This window comes from Centruroides vittatus, unplaced genomic scaffold, assembly GCF_030686945.1.
Source record: "Centruroides vittatus isolate TY-2023 unplaced genomic scaffold, ASM3068694v2 contig_459, whole genome shotgun sequence".
Classification (NCBI taxonomy): domain Eukaryota; kingdom Metazoa; phylum Arthropoda; class Arachnida; order Scorpiones; family Buthidae; genus Centruroides; species Centruroides vittatus.
In genome coordinates, this window is record NW_027122255.1 from 2,172,603 (window position 1) to 2,200,269 (window position 27,667).

At 34.4% G+C, this 27,667-nt stretch overlaps 1 protein-coding gene across 4 annotated transcripts in view; it reads right to left on the reverse strand.

Annotated features, from left to right (window-relative positions):
* Positions 1-483: 483 nt before the first annotated feature.
* Positions 484-27,667, reverse strand: part of LOC136977454 (protein prickle-like) — a 55,525-nt gene continuing 28,341 nt past the window's right edge. For 3 of the 4 annotated variants that reach the window (XM_067272942.1, XM_067272944.1, XM_067272943.1), the window contains 5 exons: positions 17,105-17,309; positions 4,562-4,816; positions 2,848-3,051; positions 2,443-2,779; positions 484-2,217 (listed from right to left, as the gene is read on the reverse strand). In XM_067272942.1, coding sequence (XP_067129043.1) covers positions 1,310-2,217; positions 2,443-2,779; positions 2,848-3,051; positions 4,562-4,816; positions 17,105-17,309 — 1,909 coding nt within the window. In that variant the 3' untranslated portion in view covers positions 484-1,309. Of the gene's footprint in view, positions 2,218-2,442; positions 2,780-2,847; positions 3,052-4,561; positions 4,817-15,844; positions 16,104-17,104; positions 17,310-27,667 lie in introns of those variants that run through there. The other variant, XM_067272945.1, reaches the window with a different exon arrangement.

Genomic DNA, 27,667 nt, shown 5'->3' on the forward strand with positions numbered 1-27,667 from the left:
ATTTTTAATATTTTAACTAAACCTCTATGTATTATTAAACTTATCACTTAAATTATATCTGAACCCACGATCTTTGGTTATACTACAAACTTTCTAATCACTTGTCTTTAAACGGTGTTTTTAACTTTAACAAACAGTTAAGTACGTCGGGTGTTCACTTATTAATTTTAATAATAATTAACACTCTGTTGTGCATTAACTTCTCATTAGCTGACAATACACAAAGAAGAAAAATCCAGTAAAAAATGTTTTAGATTCAAGATTTTAGAATCCCAAATAAAACTAGTTACTTCTGATCACACATTGTTTATGCTGGGTGGGCCAAGACTCGAGTAACTGTGTTTAATTTCGCGTTCCTTAGATACTCGTGAATACGAATCTTAGAATGAATTTATAAAAGCTCTGTAATCTGTGTGAAGTTTCCAACTGGCTCTTGAGCCACGGGTGCCGCGTTAACTTTTTAATCAAGAGAAAAAGTCTAAATTCAGCATTTTAATCTCTTTTAATCATGCATTAGAAACATTTTTGTACAAAAAAAGAAAGAAAGTAACCAAGCTTGACAACTGTACAAATAAAAATCTATGAACAAATTTATAAACATTTTGTACAACATTGATTTTGTACAACAAAATTTTCACATTTTACCGTGAAAATCGGAGTAATAATAATATTATTAACTTGTACATTTAATCGTTATTTATTTTGCTTCACGTAAATCAAACTAGAGTCTTCTATACAAATCTTGTTCAATGTTGTAACAAGTGGGAATCAAATTATTAAAGATATATTTTATATATATATATATATATACAATATAATATGAAATATATATATATCAAAGTATATATAAAATATTTAAAATTTTACATCTCGTAAGAAATTCATAAGAAACTATGTCATTTAATAAATTAGTTTCAATTGAAAAACTATGGATGCATAGAGTAATGGACATTTCTTTTTTGAAATTCATTGGTAACAATAAATTTTGCAGCAAACTTCCTGCTGAATTTCATCAAAATTCCTTGGAATTTTGACTAAAATAGGAACAAATATTTTTTCATTTTGTATAAGATCAATATAAAGATTTCTTTCTGTACATACCGTTTCAAAAAATTATATTTGTATATATACTGCTCTTTCTTATAAACCATTTAAGCTCATGTTTTTGATTGATGGAATCAAAAATGCTAACAAAAATTAAAGACTTTGATTGATGACGATGACGATGGGAAGACGTTATCTGAAATAATAAAATGATTGGCAATCGATTCGATGACTTTTTGCAAGATTTTGTTTCATATTGCATAGTTTAAGAGATGATGCAATTTTTGTTGTGGTGTTTCTTGCGATGTCTTCCTGTTCCCAAACATGCTGGCATCGTTCGGGTTCTCTGTTTCGCTACTGCTAGGGCGTCGTTGCTGACGTATGATATTCTCACCCCTCCGTAAGCTCTTCGTGGTGGAAGCTGGTAAGGATAATCGTCGGAACTTGAGCTAGAACACGTGCTACATCGATCTTCATCAACTAGTCTACTTCCTTGATTCTTCAAGAACTTATCTACAACGGCATTTTCTAGTGCCGAGTCTCTCTCCGATGTTATCTCGTTTTCGGGTATGGTCGGTTGTCCACCGTAACTACGAGATCGTGGCAACCCCTGTTGGATACTTTGGTTCTTCTGTACACAGTTATTCGGGCTAGAATCTAGCGGAAGAGTGCCATCGCTCGGCGTACTCGAGGTGGTATCGCTATGTTCCGCTCTGCAACTGGTATGGCGCGATCTAGCACCGTTTACGTTCGGATGTCTGTACGCCTCGGATGAAGTCGGTGGTAATAATTCGCTTCCACCACGTGACGAGGGCGGCGTGGGTGGTGGGGTGCCGTTGGTCGAAGCTTCACGAGTCAGATCTGGCATGGAAAAGTGGGCACCGGACATTCGATGTTGGAGTTTCTGTTGACGATGCTGTATCTCTTGCACAACTTCCACGAATACTTGAGAATTGGCAATCAAGGTATCTAGAGTTAGATCGGAAAATGCGATTGGATCACGACTACGTCCAGACATCAAGACGGTCGTTTCTCCTGCTGTAGAATCGCGCGATCTATCCGATATACAGTCGGGATGAGGGAGAGAGGGAGTAGTTCTGTGACTCGATAGGGGACTCGGCGTTTCTGTCGTCTGAATGGCCGAATTTTGTTTACACGCATTCTTCTGTTCTCCTGAAAAGAGTTTAATATCCGATTTAACTCGTGTATTTACAGATTCTAAAATTACAAAAGCACCCTTCATTTGTGTTATATCTTTTTTGAATTAAAAAAAAATTAATGTTTTTGTAAAAATATTGTTAAAATAATTTTAACGATTAAATTAAATAAAACAAAAATTTAAATTTAAAATCTGCAAAACGGGAAAAAGAAACATTTTCTACCACCAGATGGCCGTACCTTTACTACATTGTAGAGAACAATAGATGAGACCGCGTCGAGGCAGGAAGGGACAACCTAATAGAGACACATGACACGAATGACATCGAAAACAGGATTCGGTCGCGTGCCAGTGTTGTCCTTCGTGGGTCATCTGTCCCTGATCGACACCGATCGGTTCTCCGCACGTGTCACAATATTCAGCGAACATGGCATCGAAGCAATGCAGACAGTAGGGACGACCTTCTTTCATAATGTATCTCTGTCCCCCTAACTGTCGATCGCACTCGAAACAACAGAAGTGCTTCATGTGCCACGCTCTCCCTTCCGCTTCGGTGCATTCGTCGGCAAAAATGATCTGCAACAAAAATTCCGATTAAGAATGTGAACACGTAAGCAATACCCCGTCAAAATTTTAATAAATACCTCGTCGCACGCTGCACATCTGGGTTTTAGACTTTCGGCGTGATGTCGGCCGCAATACAATTTCCCATTTTTGTAGAAATATATGAGATCGACGAGTAACTCTCCACACACGCAACAAACGAAGCATGCCGGGTGCCAAAAAGTATTCGGTCCCGATCTGGAGGCGAACACTCCAATGTCACCGGGTGCGCAACTCTCCCTACACTGAAACAATAACCAAGTTAGTGTTATTTGTAGCATCGGAATCTCCTATCGAATTATACAAGAGGGGAGTCACCGATCACCGACAACGAGTACCCTCCACCACTCCAACGGGTAACGGCTCTGTTGTCGACGTTAAAGGATGGTGGGGTCAACAGTACCCTAATGGCACTAAACATTGATTGTCTCTTGGGGTCATTGGAACGTGAAATTGGTCGACGCTTCCATCCACATCTTTGATGTAACCGGAGTTGTCCTCCTATCGGTTACTTTTATTTGCTCAATTAGATGGCAACCATACTTTTTACTCGGATGCGATATGTATAGAACTCAAGAAAAGTGAATTCGACCCTCGTAACATTCGACTTTTATCAAATGTAATTCATTATTTTCAAAAGTTTATCAATAGAAATGGAACATGAATCATTATTGGTGGGTTCTTGGCGAGTCGGGCGTCGACACGGCGCATTATATTTTTTTATGTATTTTTTTCTTGTTGTGAGATCGATATTAAATTAATTGAATCTAAGGATGCTAAATAACTATTTAAATTACTCCCGGGATAATTAAATATCCCGCTAAGGCAAAGGGTTGAGAAATAAAATACATTCCACTCCCTTTCGGATGATGCTTTCCATTACCCCTCTTTTTTTTACATATTCCGGTACCGAAATGGTGGCTGGCGATAGATAAAATGCAAATTCGACTAGAGAGGAAGAAAAAAAAAGTGGTTCCTAACGGCACGATTCCCATAACGTCATGTAACTGAATTAATGAGCGGGAACAACAGTTTGGGATTCAAACACCGACCACTTCCTCCGCTAATGAACTTGAATAAATAAAGTAAGGCCCGCCTCTGGTGGCCAGTAAAGAAAACACAAAACTCGAATGGAGGTAATTACCTAAGATGGAAAAGGCAAAGAAAATATCCCGAGCGAGTATTTATAGTGAAGAATTATATCCAATTGTCTCGAAAGAAAATAAATATGACGCATAAGGGCACCGTCGAGAAAATTTTATGCATAAAAATTGATTATTATTATTTTTTTGTTTAGTTTTTTCTTCCAGGAGTCGATATTTATCATTTACATTCGGCTTCATTACGTACAGCATATAAATAAGAGGGCATTTTTTAACTTTATCGATTTTGTGAGCTAGGAAAAAAAATTGTGGGCTTTTCGCCACATCGTTATTAACTCTGACAAATAAACTAAACACGTTTGTCATCGATACACGATTAATTCCAGCGAGGAAAACCTTATTTATTCATTTATATCGGTGGCCGAGTCGTATACTCCCGCTCTTCCTCGACATAAAGCTAACAGCGGCACTCATAATTGTAAAGATTAATAATATTGGCGAAAAGACGTAAAATTAAGCATCACCGCTATCACAACGCGTCAATAACAGCCGAAAATTATTAATGGATAGCTCATTCAAGGCTGGCAACATCATAAAAATGACAAATGGCAACACTTTTAGGTTAAAAAAAATTACTGTTGGCAACACTTACGTTTTCGCAAGTAGTAGCGGCTGGAGAGGAAGCGTTAAGCTGCCTGACGGTTCCTCTTCCTAGAGCTTCCCTTTTCCTTTGAGCGGAAAACAAACGAAGTTCTTTCTTCTCTTCCTCGCTTAAACTATTACAATATCGAACTTCGTTATCGTGTGGAGGTAACTGATGCAGAAGCTGTTTAATACGATACTTTTCGCCTACGCTATTGACGTAAGGTACTTTATCTTCGGGAAGTGCCGAGAAATAAAGATGAACCTATAAAAAACAAAACAAACTTGTGAATTTATGAAACGGGATTACAGATCTTTATAAAGTATATAAATTCAACTGTAGCGACTTAAATACATAAATTTACATCGTATTAGCATCTGTTGGGAATAAAGATTCTTGGCTGGAGACACGCAAACTTGATCAAAAAGTAATATTTAATTAAGTATTAATAAGTTTCCAGAAAAAGTAATTACTGCAAACTTTTTCCATTTGGAAAAACCTCCTGATCTCTACAGTAATATATCATTTGTTGACAGCCCGAGGACCCCGATGTCAGTCGTATCTGTTATGTAACCAATAACAATCACGATAATCTATCATCACAAAGCTATATCCGAACCTAACCTGGAAGTATGTAGCAGACATTCTATACTGATATATATTTTTCTTATTTTTCTTCAAATTGGAGACAATAAGAAGGACGCAAATATCGGAAGACATTTAATCTAGGACGGCGCCAACAGGGATGTGGTTGCTATGGAAACGGGGGTCGGATGCGTTAAACTTTCGGAAATGACCGCACCAGACGGCGCCACTCGTCTACGATGGAAGCGGCGACGCGACGAGAGTTTGTTTAATGCAAATGGGCATTACAAAAATATTCTTTTTATGAAGAATCAATTCCGAATTTGTTCGAGGTTTACGAGTAATTTGTATTTTTGAAAGGAAAAAAAAGAGTAATTATCTCGTAAAGCACGTCCTGATAAAGGAATTAGCAATAAAAGTGTGCAGCTTAAATGTAGTTCTCTCTCTCACTCGTTTGATTAATATCCATGTAAGTTTTCTTGTTGCAGACCGCGTGACAAATGATCCAACAAACAAACACTAAATAAAATTGGAGAGCGTAGGACTAAAACACCTCCAGGCTACTCTTCTTCTTTTTTCAGGCCGTTTGTTTTCTGCCGATGACGTCATAGCGGAATGGCTTGACATTCTTAAACATCTGACCAGTTTGAGCCAATTAAAAGCATAAATATGATACTACGTCACCGTCACGCAACCGTTCTTCTTCAGCTGGTAATGGCTACTTGATCAATTTCTTCATAATTTCATTTCGAAATCAATTTCTGCACTTGGGCATACTTGAAGATGTCAGATTTTTACTCGCTTATTCTCCGACCATCAGATTATCTGGCGCCATTAGATTTGATGTGTATTTTATAATATAATTCTTTTGTAAGGACGTTGAAAAAATTTAAACGTGAGTTGCTCTGAAAAGCTAAATTGTGGGGATGAGGTTAGTTCGAGAGTTGGGCTAGCCATCTACTGCGATTCCGCTTAATTAAGTGTGAAATGAGTAGGTAATGAAAACAAATGGGCTACACTACGATGATTCTATTGTATTCTCTTGTATACTACAAACTAGTGACAACCGTCATTTAATTCATGGTTTTCTGCTCCGAAAGTCACATTCAGATAAACGATTGAGTCACAATAAGTAATATACAGAGAAACACTAAGGTTTCCGAGTTTATATAGTCGTGTTTAATCGAGTTAAGTCGCAGAACTTACCCTCTGAATAAAAAATGAGTAGATGGATTTTGCTGAAGCAACGCGCGAAACAAAAACTTTTGCCTTCGGTAGACTCGGTGTGCACGAATGAAGATCATTACAATTAACATGATAAATCGTTTTAAAGAGAGCATAAAATCGAGATCGTCATCTTCATTAATTTTCCTTAATCACAGTTTATAGAAAATGGACGAATCGGTTATAGGAATCTCGTTAATTTGTTGTAAATGGTTGCGATTTCGGATTAAGGATCCAAATAAATGTACTTTCCGATAAGCGTGGGAGAGAAAGGAGCTTAAAGATTTGGCACTCCTCCCATTCTCATGTCAAGATAGAAAATAACCGGGTTGTTAGAAACGACTAGGTTTATTGTTCTCAATATTTGCATATCCAATCCGAAGAAAGGGTTTTTAAAGACAGCTCAATCTTTCAAAAAAGAATCACCTCTCTCTTTCTCTTTTTTAGCCTCAGAAGCGCAGTCATTGAAGGGCCTCTGGTCCTTTATTTAGGCCACCTGTTGATAGTGCCTTTCGTATGATAATGAGCGTCGGACGCATAGACAATGTACGCTTTCGGCGTCGTTGTTATTCCGAGCCAGTTCTTAATAGTTGCCATAAGCAATGGCACAAGGCGACGATCCGCATACCAATGTCTACAATTACAGACGATGGACCCTTTCAGTTAAACCTCAAAGCGAGAAAACTAAATCCGTTAATTACAAGCTAGGAGGGGCGCAAAGTGTCGGATCGATGGTAAATCACGATTTGGCCATTTTGCAAGTGATTCCAGCACGTTAAATAGACAACGATTTATGAATCTTCTATCGTTTCGTGCGGCCGAAGAATCTAATAAGGATAAATAACTAGATTAAACTTAATCGATTTGTTGATTTTACTTTCGAATGAATTAATTTGCTTGCATGTTTTCCGGAAAATCGATATATAACTACAAAACTGTAATAAATAAAGTAAGCAGGAACCACACTCAACAGGAACCATAGATCAAGAGAGGTAACGCTTTGCTCGGATGATTCGGTAAAATGTCCAATCACAATCGTGCCAGATAAGACCGCTTTCCTGCTCTAACACCGCTCACTTTCCATTTCTATTGTCTGTCAACAGGAAATTCCGTTTCAAATTGTTCCAGGGATATGTCTTCTGCCGGAAATTCCACAGGAGCACGGATGGCGCGTCACGTTCCGATAAGACCTTTCTTTGATTCCTTTAGAAATTTCGATTCTAAATTTCAGAATAGAAGTAAAGAAAACTTAAACCATTGTCAGATCTTTTCTTGAAGTTTTATTTCTGAAGTTCCGAGTTTTCCATTCCCGTCTGTCACGTTTTATTCACAACTTTTCGAAGAAATCTCCTCTCACATACTCCAAGATTTCGACAAAGAACTTTAAATCTCGTTCGTCTCGATCCGTCGGGAAAATTAATCTCGCTCTCTAATCTCCTCCTAATCTTAACAATATTTTTTTTTTTTAAGAATTCCATCAGTTCTGACATTTTTCTATTTTGCTAAAGCTTGTAATCATTACCGTAAAGCGCCTTTTCGTAATTATACCGTCCTCAATTTTTCGTGTTATATCCGAGACTAATCTAAATAAATTCGTGTCGTTCTTCGATATCTTTTCCTCCAACATACAAAATCCTATCATTAAGTACGTCATTTATTCGAATTAATTCGTACACTTTTTCCTTTTCTTTCTCTTCTGGCGAAGTGGATTCTTCTTGTCGAGTTCGATAAATAACAAATGGACTTACGGTGCGTCGTTACAGTTTAATAGTGTGGTCCCATTCGACTCTTAACACGGTGTCTAACATGGACCAACGTCCAGCTGGCGACAAATGCCCGGTCCAACTGGCAAACTCGGCCTTCTTTTCGATGATATATGGCCGTGCAGAGCAATCAAATAAATTGGCAACCAGCTGGTAAAATCTCTCCTAGTTCGCCTAACGACGGCAAGCCACTTTCTCTTTACCAATAAATCGTAGCGGGGGAGAAGATACATACCACACTTTCAATCATCTCCAATGACTTTTTCCCCCTTAAATAACTTTTGCTAATTTTTAAATCCGGATTCTTATAAAATTGGTGTACTCTGCAGTAAATCTAAGAGGACGGATGGTGACTTTATGCATTACGTTTTCACTTTGAGCAATTCGGAAATTTGCTTATTTCTCGTATACAGTGTCGCACTGCCATTTAAGTCCGAGCTTCACATTTACGAGGTCTTAAAAATATTTCTTACAATATGAATAATTCTGTTGCATTTCTTGTGTATTAAGAAAGAATTTTTATTATATAGTAGGCCTACGCTACATAATATACAATACGACTTTTCAATGCTGTTTTTTAATATGCTGTATGCTTTAATACCCCGTGTAATTCATATAAATGCCAACCTGAAGTTTTATACAAACGTTGATATTGTTTTTTCAACGATAAAAGTAAAATAAAAAGATACAAAAATTCTTTATGAAAAGCGGAAAAGTATAACAATAAAGTAAAATAATTAATATTTGAAACGATAGAAGGGAAGATCTGAATATTATATTTATCTAAAAATATATATATAATATGAGTGATGAAATCATATTCCGCGCTTCACTTGACATAGATGCATGCTTTCGTTATGAAAATTTAAAGTGTTGAGTATGACTTTATCAATTTTTAACATACGATGAAAAATGTTTTTTACATTTTTATTCATTCAACAATTTCTTGCCTTTAGATTTTAAATAAAAATTAACGTAATTTTTTTTTTATTAAAAAGCTAAATTGTTGAATGAATAAACGTGTAAGAGACATTTTTTAACAAGTGATATCAACGACAAGAATTTAAATTATACGAAAGGGAATTTCTCATTTGTTTTTTTAAATTGGTTGTGTAAAGAATGATCTTGGAATTGTTTTTCTGGTAAATTTTACTGTCTCGCTCGAGTTATAATTTACTCGGTAGTAAAAAAAATCAGCTATTAATTTGTAATTTTCAATGAATTTTATTCTTCTTTATCGTCTCTTAGTTTGTAAGGAAAAGAATCCAAGAGTGCATTCTTGCCGTTTTTTTTTCAATCGTTACCTTCGGTTTGGGCACTGCTAAACTTTCATTAACAGTTCCCACCCCCTTTCTATCGTATCTTCAATAAATTATATAAATATATAAAGATTACAGAATCAATCTAGAAGAGAGAATTTAAAGTTTTACAAATGCTTAACGTCCGATCATCGAGAACAGCAATAACAGTGAAAACAAAATGAGAAGCCATTTCGGTTTTTCTAGAATTTGTCATAAAAAAAAGCTTTCATTTTGTCTAAAAAATTTAGGACAATATACTGGATTCATTTAATCTTCGATCGATCATTAAATCGATCGATCCGTTCGAGAAAAAAACGATTTTATAAAAGAAAATGTTTTATAACGTAAGACAACATTTCTGTATTGTCAATTACTCTCGAGCTTTATATTAAAATAACAATGTTAAAAAATTATTTACCAATTAGAAATTATTTAAAAAACGTTATTATCTAATACGATTTTAGAAAGCACATGAATCAAGAGAGGAAACTGAAAGAAACGTGGCATATCTAAATCAAAGATATGACCGTGAAGAAAGGTTAATGCGCTAGAAGATACGGCACTCCTGTGTTTATGAAATTTAAGATTAATGGAAAAATAGACAACCAAATAAAGAAAGTTAACTAATCAAACGTTAAAATGTGATTAAACAGTACAAAATAGAGTAAGTTTATTTCTATAACATAAAAAAAACACACACACAAAATACTAGGTGTCTCGAGAAAACGTATATACATATACAGCCAAACCTCGAATTAACGCTACCATTTTTTTCCGCCTCTGAATCGAATATGGCGCTAAATCGAAGTACTTCAAACAATAAGAGTTTTATACGAAGTAATAAGGCAGACAGGCGAGTTTGGGGTTGGGAGATTGAAAATCGTGTAGTTTGATTATACGAATGCCGTTTTACAATGCAAAATCTAATTTAATAAACAAATTTAATAATTCACAGATACTGAGGGTTCTCAATTTAATATTTATGACGTAGATCTGTTCACGAGCGATTTTTAGGGTGGCATTAGGAAGACACTATATACCCAGCAAAACAAATTTGATTTATGTATGCGCACAAAAATCACAATTAAGCCTCCGTATATTAAATGCTCTTTCAAAGATTGGTTTTATGGGTATGCAGCATGAACATTCGCGCAGGGCCCCGTGCTTAGAGAGGCTAAGAGGGCCCCGCGCGGCTAATGCTCCACCTTCGGCGTATTGAAAAGGCTTGCACATTTATATTTGGCATTGGATCCCGCAAAATATGAAACCGATATTAAAAGTAAAGAGAATTTCATTCCTTCAAGTTACTCCTTAAAAGTACTAATTAACAGAAATAAATGAAATAATATATATTAATCTAGATACGCATCGTTACATTTTAAAGAGAATTGTTCAATAAATCAGATTTTATACAGAAAATATAAGTTGGAACATAAATTATTATGTGTGGGGAAGTACTTACAGGCCTTTTAGACCTTATCCTATGTTTGTAATGTTGTAATGTGTGTCGCTTTATTTGTTTGCTTTTATATAGAGAAAAAATCAAAACTAAAACATTCTACACAATTATATATTACTAGAAATGATTAATAACATTCATTATATTCATTTAATAATCTAAAATATATAATATTATTATTATTTAACTCATATTTTAGGGAGCAAACAATTATGTTCTAGTGAGGAAAAATGAATTTTTAATGAAAAATTTCATAAATTCTATACCGATAATTAGAATATTTGCTGTTTTCTCAAGTCGAAATTATACGAAAATTGACCTTCTAACGAATATCTGATAAGTTTTACACTTATTCTTGTAAATGGCTTTTTTCTAAATACTTTTCCTAGAAAAACGTTTGCTAACTTTATCTCCCTACTCGACTGTTAAAAAAATTATCTTTCTTCAACTACCAGAGGATAAAAGATATGGTCCTAGAATTAGAGAAAACTTTTCCTCGAATTTGTTTAAAAGCTGGTCTGTTTCCAATATTTAATATTGCCATAAATTTCGCAACACTGTCATAAAATTTAAATAGAATTTAATTTTATGTACTTTTCTCACTGTGTACATTTGGCTATAATTACAGTAAACAGCAGCTAGTTAAAGTTTTCCAACTCGTTTATATAAAATGATAACTTTTTTAAAAAAACTAGTTTAATAACTTTAAAAATAAAATGAATTTTCTTAATTTAAAATTAACTTCAATTTGTTTTTTACTTTAGAATGAATCTATACGTTTCTCAAGTAGGCTATACAAGTAGCCAATAGGAAGGTTAATTATAACTTTCATTTTGAATGAAAGCTTTATTAGAAATTAATTATAATTACGGTCGTAGCGTTATAATTAAATTTATAGCGCTTAATATTTAAAAAGCTAATCATTTTAGCGCTTTATAGTATAGTGTACTATGCACTATAAAGCAGCGTAGTGTAATAGTAGTATAGTGTAGTATTAGCACAGAATAATATAGTACAGTATAGTTTTATAGTTTCTATAAACTCCTAAGTTGACTTAATTCTGTCTTGAATTTATTTTAGCCTCGTTGACATGTCTATAGAGCAATGCTTTTGCCTGAACGAGTTCATTGTGGGTCAGAAATGTTCATAATGGATAAAGTTGAAGCTGAAAATACATTTCAATAAGCTTTACAGAAATAGTAAATTCAATAAAAACCTAAATTTCGTTATCCTGATTTTATTAGTTATCTACCGAGATGAAAAGCAAATACTAAAATTAAATCATATTCGGAGAAAACATTTTCCGTGTGACAAACAGGACGAACAAACGTGAATCAAAGTAAATGCATTGATTAAGTTTCCAATTTATTTTTATTTTAAATCGCTGAAATTTTCTCTCAGTGGCCTATATATAGAGAGAGATATTTATTCATATTAAATGTAAATAAGAGGTATCTACAACAGGCCCTAAGCTAAGTCGAAGGCCTCACGCTACTACGATACAGTTTAGGTCTTGTGCTTTTAAATTTATCTAAATTCTACCCTGCTCCACAAATTGAAGGATTTTAAAAGCAAAATCGAACTTACAGGTCAAAAACTCTTCAAACAGGACAGAATATTTAAGAACTAGAGCCTTAAATTAGCATCAAGCTGCGTACAGTACAACTACAAGCAGACTTTTTTTTTAGCAACACTCCTTAAAGTAGACTAAAAGTAAGTTCTACAGAAGATAGCAATGAACAGAATGCTGCAAATTTTATGTAATAAACATGTAATTTCGACAAAAGAATCGATAAAAATATTTCTTACAGAAATATTTATTGTGTAGAATGTAAATCACTAACAAGTATTGACAGAACCAGATGCAGATAATTGTGATAATTTCACTACATGAATATTCAATTAACTGTACGAGTATACTGTAGACTGTAGAACCTAATTAATGACTAATTAGTAAGATTTTTCTTAAAATACTTATTAAATATTTATTAATACAGCTTTCAGATCTAACCTTCCATAAATTAATCAAAGAATCTCGACCCCAAAAAATAAAAAGACACGAATTACTATTTAAAGAACATTTTTATGTTGTTTAAAGAATTTATATTATTAAATTTGTTATATTTCAATAATAAAAGGACAGAAATTGGAGTAATTTTGCAGGGAATCAATTTTATTGAATGACTTTGAAAGGCATAACTATATATCTATACATTGAATAGATATGGGGATTACATTTTAGTGAATGCCATAAAAGCTCTATTACCTCTTATCATATTAAGAAAATAAGATTTTAATACAGGAAAAATGTCTTTTATGTAGTAAACTATATAAATTGGCTTTAACTATAGTTAAGAAGGGTGAGGATTTAGAGAAGAAATAAGGTCACATAAAGCAGCTCCTTACATTCTTTCTCAAATGACAAGTACATAAAATACTCTGTTTAATAGCCTCTTATAAATACTACAGTTTTATATATTAAGGAGTTATTCATCAAGAATTACGGGCATAAAATATGAGAAAAATCATATATTTTGCATAGTTTTAAATACCTTTAATGACTATTGAATTAAATTTAAAATAATCCAAGGAAAACTTTACAAATTAATTAAAATTCAATACAATTTGACAATTAAGTTCGTGGTATCAGGCTCGAAAAGAGGGCTTATCAAATAACCTTTCCAGCAGTCATCCGACACCCTTCGATTTGGACCCGTTACAAACTTAATTACCAAATTGGCATTTAAAATAGAAGACCTCTATTTGGACATAGTATTGCAAATCGGGACCTTTCTATGTCTACAGGCTCTGTTTTTAGGTATAAAATACCCTAAAATTTAAGATTTTAAGTAAAAAAAAAAAAAAAAAAAAAATACGATACGAATACGATAGAAATGAAATACATTTTCTGATAAGTAGAAGGACAAAAATTCTATAGAAATCTGGTTTTACTTTGGATCAAAACGTCCGAAAATTTAAATGTTAATAAATGAATAATCGAGACGTAATTCAGGATTAAGTTTAGGATTCAAGTGGATAAATTCGGCATTGGAGAAAGTTAAATTTCGGATTCAGGCGAATTAATTCGAGATTTAAGAGAATAAATACAAGATGCAGGAAAGCTAAATTCGGGATTCAATAGATTAAACGATTGAAGAGAGTCACTTATTGTAACGCTAATGTAACACGAGAGACACGACGGAATATTTAAACGGTTGAGCAAATATGTAAACACACAAAAATAGGATCATAAATGCAAACACTTCAACAAAATGGCACCGATTAACCGTATATTACAAGCCAATAAAATGAAAGAAAAGAATTTATATATATATATAGTAGAGTTTCTCATCGATTTTTCTACAAAATTTTTTTAGTCATTCTGGACTTTTCCATCAATTACTACAGATGATAACGGAAATGATACTCAGAGCGCTAATATTAACCTGAAAATTACTTTGTACTTTATATATTGATAATTTTAGATTTAAAAAAATTACAGAGTTTTTAAAATACTTTCCTCCAAAAAAAAAAGGAAATTGATTTAAAAATCTATTATACATTTTAAAATTAATTTTCTATCCATAGTTGAGATCGATTAACCTCGATTGGGTTCTCTCCATACGAGTGCAATCATTAATATTTTAAATTATAATTTAATAGTAATTATTCAAGTAAAAAAGTCGTAAAATATAGAATAAAATTTAAATTTTTAACAGCAAACACTTAAGTAAAGGTCATAAACTTCGTGTAAGTGAGAACATTTTTTGAATTTCCAATAGACTTTATAGATTCATATTTGTGTTATTGATAATTCTAATTAAATCAAAATGTTAATTAAATTAATATATATAATTTTGTAATTAATTAATTAAATTAGAGACAAAACTATTTGAAATTAAGCAAATGAAACGTTTCGGTTATCGTCGATAACTCAATTGAAACTGGCAACACTTAAACTTATTTTCAAATTTTTACTTTCCAAGTTCAAATTTCATTTATAACTTTATTTATCGGTATTTTTAAAAATGTCTTTCAAGTTACATATTTTAGTTGTGCTCTAAATTGGAACAAGAATGAAAGAATCTTCGACATTCTCGAGATGGGCAATTTTGTGCCCATTTCTTATTAGAATCTCCAAAGATCTAATAAGGAATGGGCACAGAAAAGATATAAACCTTGAAAGAATTGCTTACTTTTCGACATATTAATCGAGTTTATAAATTTATACGTCATTTATAACAAACGTAAATGTCCAATTTTCGACCATAACCCATTGACGTTGCGTGCAATCAACTCCAAATACGGTTATACGGTATTTGTAGTTTAAGAGCCGACATATCGAGAAATTACAGAATACAATTTCATATATTGCCCCAAAGGATTTCACCGAATACTCGAAAAATGCAGGTGAATATTATACAAATCCGCCATTTTATAATTTTAAGAAAACGATGAAATTTGTATAATTTATCCATGAGTAAAACAATTAGTGTTAGTAAGATACTTCTGCCAGTAATCCTCGAATGACCTCTCCAATTAAGCAAACTAGCAATAAAGGCTAAGTGTGTGTGTATAGATATATAGGAGAGTCACATCGGTCACGTCCAGACTGTAATAGTACTAAATGACTCGCTCGACTAGCGTATCACTCAGATAAAACTTGAGCACACAAAACAATGCAACAATGCAATTTGTCGCCGATTTTGGCACGTTTCTCCCGCTTCCATTGCTCGAACACACTTTTTACCGCGTGGAAGAAGAGGTAAACAATCTCTCTCTTGGCTAAAGATAAGAGAAACCGTGACTTGGATAGAAATCGAAGCATTGACTTATCGAGCGATAAGACTATCGGACAACCAGGCGGAAATCAACGACCTAACTAGCTTCTGAATTGGTTTATTTATTTCAGATAGTGTCAGAATAGAGATTTTAGCTATGAATAATACAAGATTTTTACCTCGGGCATGTTTAAGGGCTAAATCGTATATACAATCTTTTCATATGGAAGCGTTAAATAGAGCGAAAAGATTCCCCACTTTCTGTTATCACTATCGGAATTTTCGTATTTCGTTTCGAATTACTAACTGGCAACACTTCTTACTTTCAAATCTTCAATTGCAGTTGGCAACACTTAATCCCATTTTCAAATTTTGAATTGTAGCTAACAAATAAAACTTAATTTTAAATATAATAAAAAGTGTTGCCAGGTATCTTGAATTTTTTAAATTATATTTTCCGTAGATTTATTGGGGAAAAAATAGAATAGGATAAATCTGAAGACGTATGAAAAAATCAGTTTATTCTGAACTGCAGAAGAGAATATTTTATTAAAAATATAATTTACTACATAAGATCCTGTACTTTTAGAGAGATATTTTTAAAAAAACGACACCGATTTCTTGATTCAGTGCCACGTTATCTTCATTAATTCACACTTAAATGGCAGAAGAAAGCCGAAAGAACGTCGACAAACGAGATCTTGTGTGACAGGTGGACAGAAATGGCTAACTTCCAATCATGATTTAATGCTTCCGTTAGACATTTTTATCTAGAAGAAACGTTTTAATTGTCCATCGCCGTGTAATTTGACGCTTTCCTATCTTCGAAGATTATTCCTAATCCCGTAATCCATTTCGTTGTCATAGAGACCAACAAAATCCCCGCGACGAAAGAAGAAAGGAAAGAAAAAAACTGCAGAAAGGACATGCGGGCGAAGAGATAAAAAGAAATCCTTATTTTGAAAATATATGTAAACTCCAACATATCCAGAATTTTAACAATTTTTTTTCTTTTTTTAAATTGCTTACAATAACAATAGAATAACAATTTATTCACAGGAAGATTCTAAAGAAAAACTATACGAAAGAATAAAAAATAACTGGACTATTAAGCTTAATTGAGCATTTCTAAAGGATGAAGATGAGCCGTTTCTGTATAATGTATCAGAATGGCTGCAGCGATAGGCGCGGGGTTTCTATGACTCTAGGGCAAGGAAGACCGGTCATCACAGCTATTGAAGTAGCTTCCAGATACTTCTTTTCTTTATGACAAATGGCAGATGGCCGCGCTACCGAAGCGAGCGGCAGTCGAAATCATTAAAGTTAGCTTCGTCATACTTGATTATTTTCTAATAAACACGCGAGCGAAGCGTGCAAAAATCGCTTCCTCTGCTAATTTGCATAACAATTTTTTTTTCTTTTTTTGGTCAAAATCTTACTTGTTCCGGTTTCAAACCGCTCGGTACCCAAGTGTATTCTTCTAGAGCGCACCCACTATCGTCGTCCGATTGTGATTGCCTCTGTTGTCCGTCTGCTGCTTGCAAAATCATCTTTGGATGGCTCCTATCCGTTTCCGATGCTGCTGTCGTGAGGGACATGTCGCCGTGCTCTTCGCGTGGACACTTACAATTCCTACAGATTTTCCTGGAAAAATTTAAAAGTTCTGTAAATAATTTAACTTATATAATATAAAATATCACAAATTACAAAACTGGTCATTTAAATTTTTATATATTTCCATTTTTCAATTGGAGTAAACAGGTTTCGTGCATCTTTTCTTTCTTATTTTTTAAATTGTAGTGAAAAGTTGAATAGAGTGGTTTTGGCAAACTTTACGGATTACATTTTGTACTTTTTCAGATAAAATCTTTCATCTTTTCACGCTTTAGTTATCTTTACTTGATATCCAATTTAACAAGCAATCATCAAACACCCAAAAAGAGTGCGTTGGATCGCCAAAAATTGTCGTTTTCGTATCATTTTAATGAATATTAGTAAAATTAGAAGAGTTTTTAATGATTTAACATACTTCTAGCTACCCGATACTCACTCCTTGATTAAAGTTAAAAGTAAAATAAGATCTATGTAAGCTTAATTGATTTATCACAGGTGAATGTTTATGAATTTGCATAAATCAAACTTCTGTCATTTTAATATAGAAGAGAAGTAATACCTGACTTATATTGTTAAGCGTAAAACGTTGATGAGCTAGGCCAAGTATATAGGGGAAGGGAAGATGGGGCAAGTAAGGGTAAATTATGGTAGCTAATAAACGGGAATGCATGACGCGGGTCTCAAAACTTCCATCAAATATCAATTTCGCTCCATTAAGTCTGAAGAATTTTAAAACATCTGGCATGGAAAAAAGAAGAAGAAGAAGCTGAAAGTGAAGAAAGAAAGAAGATATTTTGGTATTTATTATACTTCTCCCCGTTTTCCCAACCAGATTCTGTTACTAGAATGGAATATATTTAAAATAATCAACAGCAAATCATCAGAAAATTAAATTAACAAAAGGAAATTTAACAATTCTCCTCGTGAATTTTCCAAATTTAATTCCATTTTTTCTTTATTTAAAACAATAAATAAAAAAAAACCACGAACTAATTTTGAAGTGTATAAGTACTCGATGCAGTTTGAAGAGGCAAACACATGACTAATTTGGAAAATCGATATAATAACCCTCTAGAGGGTTGGATAAGGTTTATATATTTGTGACTAAAATTGGTGTTACGGAGAAATTCAGAAGGGAATAAGTTTAAAGAGATGTAACGGGATGATGAGTTTCATTCTTCCATTTTTCCCCTCCAATTATTACAAAGATGCAGAAGCAAAGATCTCGAATCTGTTTCCATCTATAACTCCCACATAGTGATTTTTGTCTATGGCCTTGAGGAACTAAGTAAATGTCTCTTAATAACAGACCACAAGTAGCGAGACGGAAAAATGAGCCATTTATCATCTTCCTCAGACGGTGATTTAAGGAGGATAAAAAAAGAAACAGAGAATAATCTTTCAATATTTTCTTTTGGAATTATAGGAGATATCCTTTACGAAATCTAATCGGTGATAGGTTTATTCAAAATTAATATCCTTTGTTTGATTTATATCAAATAAAATTAAATTACCGATGCTATATAATAATTTATCGTAAGGGTCTAATCGTGATAGACGTAAAGAGGAATTGTTTTATGATTAATGTCAATAAAATTCTCTTCTTTTCGCTCTCCTTCGCAATTCAAACAAAGTCGTGATACTAAAACCACTTTATTCTGACGAGGAAAATAAGTTTCTAGTTCAAAATTAAGGTGTTATACTTTACACAAGAATAAAAACATTATTTTAAAAAGATTTATAAAAATTTAGGTCGACAGAAAATATTCTTCCTTTATTTTTTGTATCGACATAACAATCTACACATTAACTCCATTTTTTTCTCTTTCTAGAGGATAAACAGGATTCAATACATTAACTCTAAAAATAATGTAAAAAAGAATGAAGGTAACGCGTATTTTTAAGCATAAGTCAATAAATAAATTTAAAAAAAACTTATTTTGAATTGTTTTCAAAACAATTTTTAACATTTTGCTTTAAAAAAGTAACGATTTTGCACATTTAAAAGCAGCAAATTAAGTAAACCTAGTAGTAGTCTACTATGTATTTTGACTGTTCTTCGACTTATTTTCCTATATTTATAGTTAATATAAAACAGGTTTAAGAATAGACCGTGTCATTTATTTTGATTAAGTAAGTATGTAATTAAATTCTCATTTTAATAGACTTAACAGAAAAAAAGAAGAAGAAGCACACTATAGATCAAGTCAAAATTCTGACTTAATTATAGTAGAAGATACTTCTAGGTCAACATATCATTAACAACTATAAGAGATTCCTACCGCAGTGTTAGCAAATTAAAAAATAATTATACTAAAATTGCTAAGTTTAATGTGTAGAATGACGAGTCATAATGAAAAAGATCACATAGATTTAACGCTATAAAAAATAAACAAGTAAATAAATAAAAATTCATTTGACAATAAACCAGTCCAAGAAAATATTAAATGTGTAGATGGCTAGACACACCCCTCACGGTAGAGTCAATTAAGTTAGAGTCATGTGGAATGACAATCGCTCTTACAAATGGTTGCTACCTGGTTATTATGCTTCGTGTCCACACCTGAATCTGTAGTTATTTGTTCACTCGGGATTTTTGCGTACTTGTTTTTAGTTTTTTTTTCAACTTTTATCTACATAAAAATCCGGTATGTGAGTATCCAAATCGACACGTTTTGCCACCTGACTCGTTCCGAATTCCTCAAAATCCTTCAAGTAATATAACTTCGCATAAATTATAACACGTAAGTAGAAGAAAAAAAGGCTCAATTACTTGACATTTAAAACACGTCTACTGTCCTTCTATCGGCCAATAGCCTTTTATATGTCGATAAGCATCACAAGAATACATTGAAAGTTTTCTCACTAACAAACAATCGTTATACAAAAGGCTCCTAACGAGCAATCTAAGAGAATATGGGGTATGAGACACGACAGTCGTATATTTTGAATGAAGTAGAAGAGTCCATTAATAATGGTGTTCCGGGGCCAGTCTGTGTAGTAGATAACGAGAGTATGGGGTTGGTTTTACATCTCGAGATATAACTAGAAGCATCAACATTGCTTTAACATTCACGTCTCGTCATTAATAACTCACAAGACTTTATATATTTTCGTCCTAACGTGCGATTATAATGTCACTTTATACGTCCCAGGCGATACGAGAACAATGTTTAGAACGTACAAATGATCTCGAATTTTATTTTAATTTATGAGTTTTTGACTTTAATTTAAACAACAGAGACTTTTAAAACGTTACCGATTTATATCAACCGGTCATTAGTGTGCGAGCTTTGTTAAATTCGTAATTCTTTTAACCTATATTTATTGAAGTTTGAGATCTTCCCATCGCTCCGATTATAACAGGCTCCGTTTGTCATCTTGGGGGTAATTTTCTTTGATTATGAAGAGAAGGCATTTTACAGGAAGTCTATCATTATTTGTCACTCCCAACCTGACAACGTATTCAGTAGAATAAAATGCTTCGGGCATCTTTTCTGTCAAGTCGGCAATGACATTGAAGAGTTAGAAATTACAATTTACACAATCCGGACTTATTACAATAGGTTATGTAGTTCATTGCCTGGTTTAGATCTGGAGGAAGGCATCTTCTACCTAAAAGTAACAAGACTTAGAAACGTAGGTTAGCTAATAAACGGATCTGCAATATGGAAGGACTTCACACGAGATAAATTGGAAAACAGGAAGAAAAAAATGTAATAAAAACTTACTCAACACAATTCATCTGTACGTTCTTTCTGCTGTAAGCCTGCCTGTACACTTTGTACTGATCTCCGTATATCCAACATACCTTCCACCATTGGCGAAACACTAGTACAGATTTTGCATTTGTCGCAGTAGTGATACCATTTGGTCTGGATGGCATTTTTGACATTAAACTTTTATAACTTCACATTCTAAAAATAATTCATATTGCGAACCGAATTTTCTTCTTCTCCTCCTCTGTCAGTAACGAAATTACCCTTTTGAGAAGAATCCCCCCGTTTATGACTTAGTCGCACTTATGTCACTGCTACTGTATATATACCAACTGACGTCTTACACACCCAAACACGTGTCCGACAAAACATTTCTTGTCAACTTTATCTTCATCTCCTGTTGTGGCGTGGGGCGAGAGCCACTAGCAAGTTCACTGATCTGGCAGATGTCGAGAAATATATCCTTTTAGTATCCGGATGAAACGACGTGTGAAGAACATTTCGGAAATATTAAGGAAGACGGAACGAAAAATCCATCACTTACAACGGTCGAAAACACAGACCGAAACATTACAAAACTAATTGAACAGATTGTCAGCATCTAATGAATCGCACACTTCACGCAGGAACTATTGTAAAGAAGAGAGTTCGACTATTTCTTCGCTGGTCCTACATCTACCTGCTTATTACCTGGTCTGGCTGGAGCAGTCTATCCAGAAGGTGGACCACAGGTGGAGAGGGTGGGACACGGAGGGGCCGAGCGGAACTTCCGCCGAATAAACGTGTCATTGTCATTACATCCTGTGGACAATGGCATCGTTGGTTTTTGGTATGGGAATAGATTCTTTACCATGGATACGGCTCCAGGCAACAGATGTTCCTCTGTTTACCTTTCCATTTTAATCCTGTTTACTATTTATATTCTCAAGAAAGGACCGCGAAAATAATTTATTTTCGCAACTTGTCATTTTTCGCGAATTGTCTCTCCCATTCTTTTATTAATATTGAAAGCATTTTTTTGAAAGATTCGACCCAACAATGAGCACATTTATCAAGTGAAAAATTTCTGAAGAACAACCTACCTGCCTAATCTTTTATAATAACCAGTTTCGATTCGCTTCGTCGTAAAAGATATCCTTTAAATTAAATTATCAAAACATTATGAAAAATCGAATCTTTAAATCTCTTCTTCCATTTAAATATGCGTATCCGCCATTAAAGAACTCGTTAGATATATAAAAATATGCTAATCGATTGTAAATATTCATTACTTTAACAAGATCTGTTAATTTTAAATTCAGTACATTTAATCTTCGAACAAGTTCCGATTTGTTACTTAAGAAACCGTAAAACCTTTACAGTAAATTAAAGAAAACTGAAAAAAAGAAGTTGCTCCTTTGCAGCTGGTTGCATAACGCCTCGAGCTTAGAACATAATTTATAAAATTAAAGATGTAAAATGGTTTTAAAGTCAAAGGTATCTAACATTTGCGATATTCTTTTAAGTATAAAAAGGGTTTAGAATTTCAAGAAGCATCCTAGTTTTCGTGTTGATGAGACAAATACCGCGGATTCGGAGGCCCTCAGCAGGGACGTCACGGGAGGGGCAGTAGACTCTTAGCTGCTGTAATTACAGAGTCCAACATTACGTCAACAGCATGCTCATAAACATCTCTTAGCAGAGGGGCAGTCGGACATTCCTGTCTTTCTCTGGTTCAGGTTTGCATTCCGATATCTTCCCCTACGAAGGTATTTGGAGGCCGACCAAGTTGTTGCGACGAATACCAAGATTGAACCCGCCTAACTCGGATGCCGCTGCCACTTGTTGATGATACCTACTCACTAAATCAACATTTTCAATCCGATTTTAAAGCGTTGAACAACTAATTTAGTGTATTATTCTCCCTTCTCGCAGTTCGTTCGTTCCTTCCACGCCCCGACGTCCTACCCGCTTTTTTGGAGAAGCAGCACGTTAAGCCCAACCTTCCCTGACAGGAAGGCAGCTTTTTTTTCTTCTTCTTCTTTCTAGGCCGGCGAGAAAGAATGTGCATTAGATGGAAAGAAGCGATTAACCTGACGGTTAAGGTGGAGTCTTTTTTTTGAGGTCTGAACGGGAGCTATTAAAAAATAACCGAGAGCGTTATCAAAAAATGTGCACAATCTGTTGACAAGATGACCCCAAACTGATATATCGATAAACAAGATGTACACGAGTCTACTTTAACAGATCTTTGCGATCAGATCGAATGATTTTGATTTAGGTGTGTCCGAATAAAATGCTTTTATTCATGATACACGTGTATGTATACACGATCAACCCCCACCGATAAGAGAGGAGATATTTTTCAAAGCTTCCAATAGAAAAGTATATATGTATATAGATAGATAAAAAAAAGAAAGTATATTTCGACAATCTCATCATATAGACAGTCATAAATTTTAAATCTTGTCCCGTACAATCCTCACCCAATTTCTAAGAACGGGAGGTACTGGTACGTGATTCGCATAATATGGATATTCACTACACCCTTTCTTAATAATTTGTCTTGTTCGACATCTATGTAAAAAGCTTCTTTCGTAAATTTCTGGAGGCAATTATAGTTGTTTCGTGTCAAAATCACCAGTTAAAAAAAAAAAAAAAAAAAACAGTTCCTTCGTTTTAATGCTATATGCCCTTCGTAACATAAATCGAATCGTTCCGAAAGTCGCGATTAAATAGGTCACGTTGATAAATAGGCATTTAAGAGAGGATACATCAATGGAAAAATAACGCGACCTACTTTATACAGTAGATTCGATCGAAAAATAAAGCAGAAAAATAATTTTACGAGGTTTTACTTGTAGAAAACACTATTTAATTCGCTTACAGCTCGACGGAACTGCAGCTTTATTGACTTAAAACATTCCTAGTCGAGCCACAAATTCGACTCTTGAACCGTGATAAACCGGAGACGGAGTATTTAAACTCGAATAACCGACGATTATTTCTTAAATGTGATTCCTAAAACCACTAATTGGAAGCATTAAAAAACTGTAGCTACATTAATTTATCGATCATTCGTTCTAAGAATCGGATAGCTTAGCCCGAAGCTTATTATCAATGCTCCTTTGTACGGAAGACATCTTAAAGGTAAGGATAAATTCGTATAAGACAATATATGCAAATAATTTCCACGAAAATAATGACGTTGTGTTGTTTTACACCTTATAAAGGTTAAGAACCCTGCAGAGAAGATATTAAAAAAAAATTAACACCGCAACACAAAGTCGCTGTACAGAAATAATGCATAAAAAAAAATAATTATTCAGGAGATGGCATCACGGAATTCAAAAATCGACTCCTGTCGCCATCTAGTAATAAAGATATGCAACTTTTGTTAATCTTTTCAACGTAAAATTTATATGTTTATGCATATAAAAAGAAGTCTCGATATAACGCGCGTAATTTATAGTTATAAAAGCATTAAGGCAACTCCAATTAATCACGCAACATAATACTAACCGAGTTTAGTGAGCAACAAAAGGGGGAGAAGAAGAAAATTATGAAACTTTAAATCGATCAAAATAACACGCTCATACATATAAATTACCGTATTTCCATCCACTCCATTACCTGAGAGTGGTGAGGATCGGTAATTTAATGGCAATAATTTACTCAAAATTGTATAACGCTCGGAACAATTAACGGTACATTACTATACAAGTGGTTCCCTACTGACTCACAACTACAAGTATCGATTGTAGAAAAGAGCTAAGTTAAATCTCTTACGTCAATATTACTCTCGCACAGTTCCCGACTGGTCGAGTTGACAGAAGGATTTAAATTTCTGTGACAAGAGCTGTACAAATAAAGCTTAACCGCAACTCGACTTTAATAATTTTCTAGACGAATCGAATATAGCTAATTCGCCTCCATCGAACGTTGGCTACAGTACTAATTAGGAAAATTCCGTTTTAAACACTGTCCTGTAAGAATTAGGGGAGGCGAAAAACGTACTTTTCAACTGGTAGCTCGCGAGCGACGTTCGATGTTGTAAGTGTGTGTGGAGTAATCGTTGTTGGGTCGAACCTCAGAAGGGAGATTTACGATGTTTACAATTGTTTTTATTGATTTATTTTTGTAAAAAGAATATTTTTTAAAGTTATTGTGACTTATTTTTCGACGTAAAACTGTAAAAAATGCTGTTTTCTAAGCGGTAGTTCGCGAGCGACTTCGAATATTGTAAAAGTGAGTCGGATAAAAGAGATTGAGAAGTAGTGTATTTATGTTGTTATTCAATGTCTAAAAGTGTTTTCAATTGTTTATATTGGTAAAAGAGGCCTTTTTTAATATCATTATACTTATTTTTCAAACCTAATTAAGAGTTTTTAACGAAAAAAAAAAACGCTTAAAGTGATGAGTTCAAATATCTTGCAGAATCCGATGCTCTTCCTCCCGATAAACACGAGGTTAAAGTTCATATTTTGGGGTGTCATTTGCTTACTAACAAATCTTCATTCAGTCACTTCACGAAGTTAAAACACAGTTTTATTTATACACGATCTCTCACATAAACTGTCCCGCTTTAGCTGTACAATTCCATAATTAACGACAGAAAAAAAGGGGGATAGAGAGCATTAAAAGTAAGAATTTTGATTGAAAATGTTACAAAGAAGAAAATATTAAAGCAGGGGGTTATTCATATCGCGATCTTAACAATAAATCTATTTCTGACAGCGGCTTGGCCTTAGACGTATTAAACATCGTTTTACAATGCAGGCGCCTATTAAGGGCACATTCCCGAAAATTCGAGAGTTGTATGGTCCCGTGTATATTTGAAATTTCTGCCACTAGGGGGCAGCGATAATCCTCCGTCACTCCTCCATTGGAGGGATGTCTATAAAGGAAGCATCGTACAGTTTCTCATTTGCATACCGTCATGATTTAAAAGCGACAGATATGAAAGGACAGCTGGACCTAATTGTAACATCGCCCCTTGAGGCCATAAACTGAACTGAGTCGTAATCAAACTACACACTACCGTAAGATGGCTGATATTAAGCCCTGGCTACGGATTTTAAACTCTCTCGCTCACTCTCTTGTTGCCATGGTGATAAGCAATAAGCTCGGATATGATTTAAGTCGATGGAAAAGTGGAGAGAGGGGGGACGAGAAAATATATAAAAAAATAATAAAGTAAATATATATATATATATATAGGGTATTATTATTGGTTAGATCCCGAGTTTAAGCAATGAAAATCAAATACATTACTCGCTAAGCGTGGCACTCGTCCAACAAGGTAGAGAGGTCAGTTCAGTAATGGAAAAAGGCAATTTATCGTTAAGACCCCGGTCATTTCATTACGTATAACAGTGGACAGGTCATTAGAAACGGGGTCGATAGAGTAGCGGGTGTAGAAACGCGCGTGTCAACGGGTGGTCCATCCCTCTAGATGATTATAGATAGACTATATGTGCAGAAAATGTTCGCTTCGGTAAGGAACGTCGGATGCTCAGTTTTTATCTACTTGTATGTCTGGATTCGAACGTCTGTATGTCGTACCTTACCGTTACACATCGGCACGTCTGTAGTGTGTGGAGATTGAGCGTGACAATGAGAAATCCGTCCCAAATATTTATATATATGTGGAGAAAATATTCGGATTCTGTACAAAGACGTCTGTACGTCCTCTCGTGAATTTCGACTATCCAGTATTTACATCAGTGCTATATACACATTACAGTGTAAAAATGAGCGTGCTAACGGAGATCCATACGTGAATATTTACAAATATACAGAAAAGATATTCGTCTACGTGGATTAGAACGTCTGTATAGTGAGTGTATCATAGTTTCTCTCGACTATATTACATATCAGTGTAAATACAGTGTAGAGATGCGCGTGTCACGGGTGGACCATCTCCTAATGCTTACAAATATATGGAGAAAATATTCGAGTAAACAGCGTTACATGCACGAGTTTATCCATTTTTATTAACTCAAACGTCTGTTTGTAGAATCCAAGTTCTTTCTCGGCTATAATATACATCAGCATGTGCCAACGGATGTTCTATCTTCAAATTTTACAAATATATGCAGAAAATATTCAAGCAATGTACGCGCATTTTCATGTATTCGAGTCTAGCTTGAATTCCCCTCGACTATATTACCCATTCTACAAACATTTCCGAATCCACAAAAACGTGTATATTCCTATTGGAAATTAGATGATTTTTGTGTAAGCGTAAAGATGCGGCAGCGTGACTTCATTTAAAGTTTAAATACGACTTCCGGAATTGATGGCATTTCCGTGACGTTGGGCGCATGCTCTCGATTCCGGATCCGCCTTTTCTATGTCCACCGTCACGTGACCGGCGAACCGGTTGGGACGGGATGCGGGAATCGAAGAATATTCTCCCCCAAATTCTATTGTTTCTCTTACTGCTCCGAGCCATCACGTGACTCGGCCAAAGCTTTTCCTAATCCGGTTGCCATAGTAACGAAAACAAGAAAAGTTTGGAGGTAAATGAGCTATTAGCAGGGGAGCTCCGATACGGCTTAGGGTGCGAGGAAAGAGGAGAGCGTGCCAAGTGTCTCAATCAGGAGGTGTGGACGTCAAGTGAATTGATTCTCTGCCAGAAAGTGTGACGTGAGATGCCTGAGGTATCTCCATTAGATTATCTGCCAA